The sequence below is a fragment of the Rana temporaria genome, chromosome 7 (genome assembly GCF_905171775.1).
Source record: "Rana temporaria chromosome 7, aRanTem1.1, whole genome shotgun sequence".
NCBI lineage: Eukaryota > Metazoa > Chordata > Amphibia > Anura > Ranidae > Rana > Rana temporaria.
Window position 1 is genome coordinate 2,667,830 of NC_053495.1, and position 11,533 is coordinate 2,679,362.

The following is an 11,533-nucleotide window of genomic DNA, read 5'->3' on the forward strand; positions in this document are numbered from 1 at the left end:
TAATAAATGATATCTTTAGAGATCAATAATGAGTCTTTCAGCTTTGTGTTCTTTCAACACAGCAGACTGTCATGAGGGAACGCCAACATTTTATATAAGAATAAATCATTCGCTGGAACAAATGTACAGATGTAAATCTGAGCAGAATGTGTAGGCACACTGTACGTGTTTTCCAATTATTGAATCCTCAGATCCATAGTTTAATTTCTGTGTTATAGTGATAAATTTAAACAAAGGAAAAAAAAAAGTAAATGAGGAATATAACAGAGATTACGTCTCTTACTCTTGTGGGTCTATCAGACCATCCACCGACCATGAATGGACTTTTTGTGTTCTTCCTTCTCATCTATCTGATGACTCTTATCACAAACCTTCTTATATTTTTCTTGGTCCTCACTGACTACAATCTGCACAACCCAATGTATTTTTTTCTTGCCAACTTGGCATTTCTGGACATGTCCTATTCATCAGTGACGGCACCAAGGATGCTCTTTGATTTGGTCACAAAAAGCCGATCAATATCCATTCCTGCCTGTATAACCCAAGTCTTTTTCTACATCTCCCTTGCTATCTCAGAAACATTCTTGCTCTCGGCTATGTCCTACGACCGCTACATCGCCATCTGCCACCCCCTACATTACAAACTAATTATGTCTTGGAGGGTCTGTACTCGTCTGGCCTCTCTGGTCTGGGTTGGAGGATGTTCTCATTCTTTGGTTTATACTTTATTGTTGCTCAGGTTGTCCTTCTGCAGAACATCTTCCATCCACAACTTCTTTTGTGACCTTCCACACCTGATTCAAGTTACATGTACTGACCCCTTCATAAACATGGCGGTCCTATTGATAGCAGGTATTGGTGTTACATTAGCAGTCGTTCTTCTGACCTTTCTTCCCTATGTCTATATTCTCAGGACCATCCTCAGAATCCGTAGCAAGACTGGAAAGAGGAAAGCCTTCTCCACCTGCACATCACACCTCACCGTGGTCTCCATCTTTTATGGTTCTTTAATTTTCATTTACTTTGTTCCCTCTTCCAGTGATATGGTAAATTTAAACAAACTGTTTACAGTCATATCTGCCCTCATTAACCCATTGCTGAATCCTTTGATCTACAGCCTGAGGAACAAAGATCTCGTGGAGGCACTTTTGAGGTCTTATTATCACTTAAAGTTAATCCGGGCATCATTCTGAAAATATAATTTTTTATATTTCTTTGCCATTTTCAGTTCACTAAAAACTCCAGTAATGCCTTTCATAAAAATGTAAGGTAATGTCGGGAGCTATTAGTTGTACTTATATACAATAAAAGTATAGCGCTGGACAATAGACCATATGCAACCATATAGTTCAATGTGTGAATATATACGATAAAAAGAGTGTAAAAATACCACAATTATGATAAAAAGTGAATCAATAAACTTCATATAAATCTATGTGAATATCCCCAATCTGGAGAAAAAAATAGAAGTTCAATCAGTTTGTGCAAACATTCAGTGATAAGAGACGAGCAAATAAGTGACATCCGATGCTTGGAGAGACCCGCCACCAGGTGGAGAATTGAAGGCTTACCGACTAGCCAGTGACCACCCTTCTCAGGGGGTCAAATCAGGCTCAGCAGAGTGATGGTCCTCACTGGAGCTTTAGGGGAACCTCTCAGATACGACCAGCCACAGATGTCACATCCGCACTCCCCAGGTTGATGATCTGGAAGTAATCCACAAACTCGTTCCCGGGTTAGGGTGGGTAAACATCCGGTGGTAAGGGATAAGTGATATTGAAGTCTCCACATAAGTATCTTGTAGGAATATGCAGTCATTGGTTGTACTTGTACAGTCATAGTTGTACTTACCCATACATGACCAGAGGTCATTGTACCCCACAGACCAAATGTAGCAGTTTCAATACTATTTGGTTATCCTCAAAATGACTATTTTGCCAACCATAATTTGTTTACAAAAATTTTAATGCATCTTAAGGCCTTTAACTAGCACAAAGCTGGCAAATGGAAAAATTTAAAAAGAAAATGTTTTTTTTTTGGAATATTGAACAATATATTTTGCATAAAATAATATTATTCCCTTAATTTTCGCTTAATTATTTCCCCCTTTTGATCCCAAGAACAGGGGCCTCAAACCTAAACTGTAAAGCCCTGTACAAACAATCTGATATCTGATGGAATCTAATCCGATGGATTTTTTCGTCGGATATCTGATGAAGCTGACTTTCATCAGTCTTGCCTACACACCATCGGTCAAAAATCTGACCGTGCCAAAATGCGGTGACGTAAAACACAACGACGTGCTGAGAAAAATGAAGTTCAATGCTTCCAAACATACGTCAACTTGATTCTGAGCATGCATGAATTTTTGACCGATGGACTTCCACACAGACGATCGTTTTTTTCTATCGTTTTTTTATCCATAGGAAAAATTTAAAACATGTTATATTTTTTTTCACCGATGGAAAACAAGCCGATGGGGGCCACACACGATGAAAGCGGTCCATCCGTCTGTTTTCATTGGACAAACAGATCGTGTGTACAGGGTTTAAGTGTGGATATACTGGGGCAGATCCACATACATCCGCTGCGCCCGGCGCAGATGTAAGATAGGCTACGCCGCTGTAACTTACTTGGCTTTGGTTTGAATCCTCAACGAATTTGCGTCGAGTGTATCTCTCGCGGCGGAATTCAAATTGGGCGGGTAGGGGGCGTGTTTCATTTAAATGAAGCGTGTCCCCGCGTGTCCCCGCGCCGAACGAACTGTGCATGCGCGGGGTGCAAACCTCCAGGGTGCATTTCTCCAAATGACGTCGCAAGGACGTCATTGTTTTCAACGTGAACGTAAATGGCGTCCAGCCCCATTCACGGACGACTTACGCAAACAACGTAAAATTTTCAAAATTAGACGCGGGAACGACGGCCATACTTAACATTGAGTACGCCACCATATAGCAGCTTTAACTATACGCCGGAAAAAGCCGAACGGAAACAACGTAAAAAAATGCGACGGACGGTCGTACGTTCGTGGATCGTCGGAAATAGCTAATTTGCATACTCGACGCGGATTACGTCGGGAACGCTACCTAGCGGACGCCGAAAAATTGCATCTAAGATCCGACGGCGTACGAAGACGTACGCCTGTCGGATCTAACACAGATGCCGTCGTATCTTGTTTTGTGGATACCAAAACAAAGATACGACGCGCAAAATTGGAAATTACGCGGCGTATCAAGAGATACGCCGCGTAATTTCTTTGAGGATCTGCCCCACTGTATATTAGACATGTGCATGGTCGAAAAATTTGTTAGTTTTCATTTCATTTGTTTTTTTTGTTTTTTTCATTTATTGTGTCATTCATTATAATCGCAATTCGGTACATTCATAAATTAGTAAAATAAAAAAATTAAAAAATCCAAAAATAGGAAAGAAAATCTGAAAATGTGAAAGAATAACTAACTTACTAATAATTACTATTAAATTGTAGGTATTGGAATTTCGTTTCAAATGTAAGGCCCCATACACACCATAGAATCTATCCGCAGATAAATCCGTGCAAACGGGTTTCAGCGGATAGATTCTATGGTGTGTACACTCCGTGGGATATTTATCCGCAGATAAATCTCCCCTGGGATGGATTTCCAGCAGATGGATATTTGCTGACATGCTCAACAAATCCATCTGCTGGAATCCATTCCAACGGATGGATCCGCTCGTCTGTACAGACTTACCGGATCCATCCGTCTAAAGGGATTCCCCGCACGCGTCGTAATGACTTGACGCATGCGTGGAATTCCTTATATGACAGCGTCGCGCCCGTCGCCGCGTCATAATAGCGGCGACGGCGCGACACGTCATCGGCAGAGGATTTCAGCGCGGATTTCAATGCGATGGTGTGTACACGCCATCGCATAGAAATCCTCTGAAATCTTTGAGAGGATTTATCCGCGGATACGGTCCGCTGGACCGTATCTGCGGATAAATCCTCTCGTGTGTATGGGGCCTGACTGTTAGTGAACGTAACAAATACAAAGTTTTCCGAAGTTTTGAATTATCCAAAATAAATGGAACAGAACGAATTAATAAAAAAAAAGAATAATAATATTAATAAAAAGTTTTTATTATTATTTATTATTATTAATTTGTAACGCTTGATTAGTTTAGATACGGCATTCGAAAAAGTCTCACACGTGTGGTATCCCCGTAGTCAGGAGAAGCAGCAGAATGTATTTTGGGGTGTATTTTCACATATAACCATGCCATGTGTGAGCAATATATAATTTAGTGACAACTTTGTGTGAGCAATATATCATTTAGTGACAACTTTGTGTACAAAATAAATATTGTGTAAAAATGTCTCATTCTCCTGAAACTTGTGACAAAATATAAAATATTCCATGGGCTTAACATTCCTATCAGCAAATAGCTTGTTGTGTCTACTTTCCAAAAAGGGGTCATTTGGGGGGGGGGGGGGGGGTTCGAACTGTCCTGGCATTTTATGCACAACATTAGAAGCTTATGTCACACATCGCCCACTTGAAGACAAAGCCCTTTCAGACACTTGTTGTTTACATGAAACAATATATTTTTTTGCTAGAAAATTACTTTGAACCCCCAAACATTATATATTTTTTTAAAAAGCAAAGGTCCTACAGATTAAGATGGTGGGGGTTGCAATTTTTTTTCACCCAGTATTTGCGCAGCAATTTTTCAAATGCAATTTTTGTGGGGGAAAAAACACTTTTTTTTTTATTTTAATGCACTATATTGGGGAAATATAAAAGATGATCTTATGCCCAGTGCATAGATACCAAACACGACATGCTTTAAAATTTCACACAACCATGCAGCAGCGACAAACCACATACATATTTAAAAGCCTTTACAGGTTACCACTTCAAATTTACAGAGAAGGTCTACTGCTAGAATTTATGCCCTCAATCTGACATTCGCCGTGATACCTCACATGCATGGCACAATTGTTGTTTACATATGACATGAGACCAACATTTGCGTTCAACAGGGGGATAGGGGTGCTTTATTTATTTTGTATTATTAATTTTGCTTTTTATTTTATTTTTACACTGTCCCCTTCATTTATTTATTTTGTTATCATTTTTTGTTATCACAAGGAATTTAAATATCCCCTATAATAGAAATATGTAATGAAAGGTACTCTTTTTTGAAAAATTTGGGGTCTATTAGACTCTAGATCTCTCCTCAGCCCTTAAAGAATCTGACCACACCAAGATCGGTGTGAAAAGATGCTTTCCCAATTTCCAAATGGCGCTGTTTATATCCGGCGAAACCGAAGTCATGAAATGCTAATAGCTTCCTGTTTCTTATGCCATAGAGATGATTGGAGCCATTCTGGTCTCGGATCAGCTCTATGGTCAACTGGCAGAACCACCGGCTGCATTCTCGGGTTCCTTGGTGGGACAGGAGAGCCAGAGAAAACCATGGAAGGCGGCGGGAGAAGGGGGGACTTTCACTCCCACTGCTTGTAAAAGCAGTCTAGCGAGCTGAAAAGAAAGATACCAAGATGATACCTAAACCTGCAGACATCATTCTGGTATAATCACTCAAAGTCCAGAAACATACCAGTATGTTGCTGGGCCATGCACCATTTTTTTAACTGTGGTGGTGAAATCACCACCTACAGCGCTGGAGTCGCTGATATACGTATTGTGAGAGCAAACCCAGTTGCTGTCACAATAAATAAATCAGTGCTGCAGCTCAATGGCGTACCTGAAAAGCAAACAATGGTAACAATAAAACATTAACTCAGTAAAACAACAACAATCTGTGCCAAAAAAAGAGTAAAACATATATCCCGAAGCATGGGGCATTTGTATTCAGCCCCCTTTGCTCTGATACCCCTAACTAAAATCTAGAGGAACCAATTGCCTTCAGAAGTCACCCAATTAGTAAATAGAGTCCACGTGTGTGTCATTGAATCTCAGTATAAATACAGCTGTTCTGTGAAGCCCTCAGAGCTTTGTTAGAGAACCTTAGTGAACAAACAGCATCATAAAAGTCAATGAACACATCAGACAGGTCAGGGGAAAAGGTGTGGAGAAGTATAAAGCAGGGTTAGGTTATATAAAAAAATATTGCAAGCTTTGAACATCTCACGGAGCTCTGTTTAATCCATCATCGGAAAATAAAAAGAGTATGGCACAACTGCAAACCTACCAAGACATGGTCGTCCACCTAAACTGACCGGGCCGGGCAAGGAGAGCATTCATCAGAGAAGCAGCCAAGAGGTCCATGGTAACTCTGGAGGAGCTGCAGAGATCCACAGCTCAGGGGGGAGAATCTGTCCACAGGACAACTATTAGTGGTCTCTCCACAAATCTGCCCTTTATGGAAGAGTGACAAGAAGAAAGACATTGGAGAAAGAGACATAAGAAGTCCTGTTTGCCGTTTACGAGAAGCCATGTGGGGGAGGGGCCACAGAAAACATGTGGAGGAAGGTGCTCTGGTCACATGACACCAAAATTCAACTTTTTGGCCTAAAAGTAAAATGCTATGTGTGGGGAAAACTAACACTGCATATCACCCTGAACACACCATCCCCACGTGAAACATGGTGGTGGTATCATGTGGTGGGGATGCTTTTTTTCAGCAGGGACAGGGAAGCTGGGCATAGTTGATTGGAGTTACCGTTCTTGTTCCTTAGGGCGTCTACCAGAGGGCTCTCTGGTATTCAGTGACCTATATTCGATGATTTTTTTAATCATTTTTTCTAAGCATCATTATTGTGTTCTTATGGCTATGAATACCTGATTAAATGTGTCCTTTTTATGTAACATTTTATACGTTTTTTTGTTTTTTTACCTTCAATAAAAACATTTAAATATATTGTTTTCAATCACTCTGTCCACTAATCGATAAGTAAAAATAGATGACAAAGTGATAAAAACACTTTCAGTTGATTTTTAATTCAAATATTAAAGACTCTTCTCAGTTTTTAGAACAATGGCTCCCAAGGTGTTATAAATTATGTCTTAGGAGACCTTTAATGAGACTTTCAGCTTTGTGTTCTTACAACACAACAAACGGTCCTGAGGGAATGCCAACATCTCATATATATAATTAGCTGATACAAAGGTACAGATGTAAATGTGAGTACAATGTGTACGCACACCGCACAGGTTTTCCAAGCATTGTATCTTCAGATCCATAATTTTGTTATTGTATTATAGTAAACAAAGAAAAAGGAAAAAAATAATATGAGGAATGTGACAGAGATTTCCTTTCTTATTCTTGTGGGTCTATCAGACCATCCACTGACCATGAATGGACTTTTTGTGTTCTTCCTTCTCATCTATCTGATGACTCTTATCACAAACCTTCTTATTTTTTTCTTGGTCCTCACTGACTACAATCTGCACAACCCAATGTATTTTTTTCTTGCCAACTTGGCATTTCTGGACATGTCCTATTCATCAGTGACGGCACCAAGGATGCTCTTTGATTTGGTCACAAGGAGCCGATCAATATCCATTCCTGCCTGTATAGCCCAAGCCTTCTTCTACTTCTTTTTTGTTTGCTCAGAAGTTTTCTTGCTCTCGGCTATGTCATACGACCGCTACATTGCCGTCTGCCGCCCTCTACATTACACACTAATTATGTCTTGGAGGGTCTGTACTCGTCTGGCCTGTCTGTCCTGGGTTGCAGGATGTTCTATCTCTTTGGTTCATTATTTACTTTTGCTCAGGTTGTCCTTCTGCAGAACATCTTCCATCCACAACTTCTTTTGTAACCTTCCACACTTATATCAAATTTCATGTACTGACCCCTTCATAAACGTGATGGTCCTATTGATAGTAGGTATTGGTATTGCATCAGGAGTCGTTCTTATGACCTTTCTTCCCTATGTCTATATTCTCAGGACCATCCTCAGAATCCGTAGCAAGACTGGAAAGAGGAAAGCCTTCTCCACCTGCACATCACATATTACTGTGGTCTCCATCTTTTACGGCTCTTTAATTTTTATTTACTTGGTTCCAACGTCCAGCGATATGTTCAATTTAAATAAAACGTTTACAGTCATCTCTGCCCTCATTAACCCATTGCTGAATCCTCTGATCTACAGTCTGAGGAACAAAGATCTCATGGAGGCACTTATGAGGTCTTATCATCACTTAAAGTTATTCCAGCCATCATTCTGAAAATATTATTGTGAAATGTAAAACACACCTGAAAAGCAAACATGAGAAAACATAGTAACAATAGAACATTGCAGTTAAAGGGGTTGTAAAGGAAACAATTTTTTTCCCTAAATATCTTCCTTTGCCTTAGTGCAGTCCTCCTTCACTTACCTCATCCTTCTATTTTGCTTTTAAATGTCCTTATTTCTTCTGAGAAATCCTCACTTCCTGTTCTTCTGTCTGTAACTCCACACAGTAATGCAAGGCTTTCTCCCTGGTGTGTAGAAAGCCTCTTGAGGGGGCGAGCAGGAGGGTCAGGACACTCTCTGCTTTGCAGATAGAAAAAGGATCTGTGTGTTAAGGGCGTCCTGACACTCCTGCTCGCCCCCTCAAGAGGCTTTCTCCACACCAGGATAAAAAGCCTCATGCCCCGTACACACCATCACTTTATGTGATGAAAAAAAATGACGTTTTTAAAAACGTCACTTTAATTGACCGTGTGTGGGGGAAAACGTTGTTTTATGTCTTCTAAAAAACGACCAAAAAAAATTGAAGCATGCTTCAATTTTATGTGTCGTTTTTCAAAATGTCAACTTTTACTTCACAGAAATTGACCGTGTGTAGCAAAAAACGTCGTTTAAAACGACGTTTTTTCACCCGCGCATGCCCAGAAGCTACTTATGAAGCGAGCTTCAATGGAAAAACGTGGTGGAACGTAACCTCGCTTTGCTAGAACATTGTGAGAAAAACGATGGTGTGTAGGCAACTTCGTCTTTGAAAATTGAAGTTTCAAAAACGTCATTTTTTACTTCACAGAAAATGTCGTTTTTTTTCATCACATAAAGTGATGGTGTGTATGCGGCATCACATTACTATGGGGAGTTACAGACAGAAGAACAGGAAGTGAGGATTTCTCAGAAGAAATAAGGACATTTAAAAGCAAAATTGGAAGGATGAGGTAAGTGAAGGAGGACTGCACTAAGGTTAAGGAAGCTATTTAGGGAAAACATTTTTTACCTTTACAACCCCTTTAAACATAAAACACAGTAAAACAGAGCATAACAATACAGAGAAAACAATGAAGAGAGAAGAACAAAGTTATTCCAGCCATCATTCTGAAAATATTTTTGTGAAATGTGAAACTTTTTGTATTTCTGTGCCATTTTTATTGACTAGAAATTTCAGTAATGTCCTTTATAAAATGTAAACATGTCAGGGGCTTGAACTTGTACTTACCCTTACATGACCGGAGGTCTTTGTAACCCAAAAAACAAATGTAGCAGTTCCAATAAGTTTTGGTTTTAACCTTAAAATGACTATTTTTGCTTTCCATAATTGTTTTACATAGATTTTTTTTTGGATCTATAAGGTGTTTAAATGGCACAAAGCTGATGATTGAACAACAAAAAAAATGTAGTTTTAGTTTGATTAATGAGCGAACATATTTTGCATAAAATATACTGGGCCAGATTCACAAAAGAGATACGACGGCGTATCTCCTGATACGCCGTCGTAGCTCTGAGATACGATTGTCGTATCTATGCGGTTGATTCATAGAATAATTTACGCATAGATAGCCCTAAGATCCGACAGGTGTAATTGACTTACACCGTCGGATCTTAGGCTGCAATTCTAGGCCAGGCCGCTAGGTGGCGATTCCATTGCGGTCGGCGTAGAATACGCAAATGACTAGTTACGCCGATTCACGAACGTCCGCTTTGCCCGTCGATCTAAATTTACGTTGTTTCCGTAGAGATGCATCGCGTAAAACTAGGCATGCCCTCTAGGTGGTCTAACCAATGTTAAGTATAGCCGTCGTTCCCGCGCCCAATTTTTTAATTTCACGTCGTTTGCGTAAGTCCTCCGTGAATGGCGCTGGACGCCATTTACGTTAAACCTTGCAACGTCATTTAGCGCAATGCACGTCGGTTAATTTTATGGACGGAGCATGCGCAGTACATTCGGCGCGGGAACGCGTCTAATTTAAATGGTGCCCACCCCATTTGAATTAGGCGGGCTTTACGTTACACCGCCGCAAGTTTACAGGTAAGTGCTTTGTGAATCAGGCACTTACGCTGTAAACCTGCGGCGGTGTAGCGTAAATGGGATACGTTACGCCGCCGCAGCGTAACGTATTTCTATGTGTATCTGGCTCATTCCCTCTATTTTCACTAAAATGTTTTGCTCCTTTTTATCCCAAGTACAAGGACCTCAAAAATGTGTAAAATTAGATATATACGTGTCAGTGCTGTATGATTGATTAACAAGTGTACAATATATTGTTTTTAATTAATTGGTGGGTGATCATTGACAACACATTGCTTACAATATTAAAGAAAAATTTGTTTATTAAATCATTTGGACTTTTTAGGTGTCAAACAAGGCTATGAAAAAATCTTTATGTAAAGCTCATGTTTTTTTTCTTGTTTTGGTTTTTGTATTCTGAGGAAGGTAATTGTGAAATCTATCATTTAGCTGCCTCTTTATCTATCTCACAAGCAGACTTGTATCTAGGGTTGTCCCGATACCGATACCAGTATCGGTATCGGGACCGCTACCGAGTATTAGCGGGAGTACTCGTACTCCCGCTAATACCCCCGATACTAAAATAGAATACTTCCCCCCCCCCCGCCGCCGCTGCCACGTTAATCACCGCGGCGGGGAACATTACAGACAGCGTTCGTTTGAACAAGGGGGAGTCACATAGACACTCCCCCTTGCTCGCGATTGGACAGATCCGTCCAAGGGGGAGTGTCTATGCGCAGCGGGGAAAACAGCTGTTCAAACGAACGCTGTCTGTAATGTTCCCCGCCGCGGTGATAACAGTAGGTACGGGGGACAATGGCTGCTGTACGGGGGACAATGGCTGCTGTACAGGGGACAATGGCTGCTGTACGGGGGACAATGGCTGCTGTGAGGGGGACAATGGCTGCTGTACTGGGGACATGGCTGATGTACTGGGGACATGGCTGATGTACTGGGGACATGGCTGCTATACTGGGGACATGGCTGCTGTACTGGGGACATGGCTGCTATACTGGGGACATGGCTGCTATACTGGGGACATGGCTGCTGTACGGGGGACATGGCTGCTGTACGGGGGACATGGCTGCTATACTGGGGACATGGCTGCTGTACTGGGGACATGGCTGCTGTACTGGGGACATGGCTGCTGTACGGGGGACATGGCTGCTATACGGGGGACATGGCTGCTATACGGGGACATGGCTGCTATACGGGGGACATGGCTGCTATACGGGGGGCATGGCTGTTATACGGGGGACATGGCTGTTATACGGGGGACATGGCTGTTATACGGGGGACATGGCTGCATTTGGGGACACATTTAAAAAAAAGTATCGGTATTCGGTATCGGC

The 11,533-nt window shown here is 41.1% G+C and overlaps 2 protein-coding genes across 2 annotated transcripts; both read left to right on the forward strand.

The window, feature by feature from the left end:
• The first annotated feature begins 314 nt into the window (after positions 1 to 314).
• LOC120945721 (olfactory receptor 1G1-like) lies at positions 315 to 1,193 on the forward strand. The gene has a single exon (XM_040360083.1). It carries the CDS (start codon positions 315 to 317, stop codon positions 1,191 to 1,193), a length of 879 nt encoding a protein of 292 aa, XP_040216017.1.
• A 5,946-nt stretch (positions 1,194 to 7,139) lies between these two features.
• LOC120946291 (olfactory receptor 1J2-like) lies at positions 7,140 to 8,244 on the forward strand. The gene has a single exon (XM_040361122.1). The coding sequence runs from the start codon at positions 7,236 to 7,238 to the stop codon at positions 8,175 to 8,177; it is 942 nt and encodes a 313-aa protein (XP_040217056.1). The 5' UTR covers positions 7,140 to 7,235; the 3' UTR covers positions 8,178 to 8,244.
• The last annotated feature ends 3,289 nt before the right edge of the window (positions 8,245 to 11,533 follow it).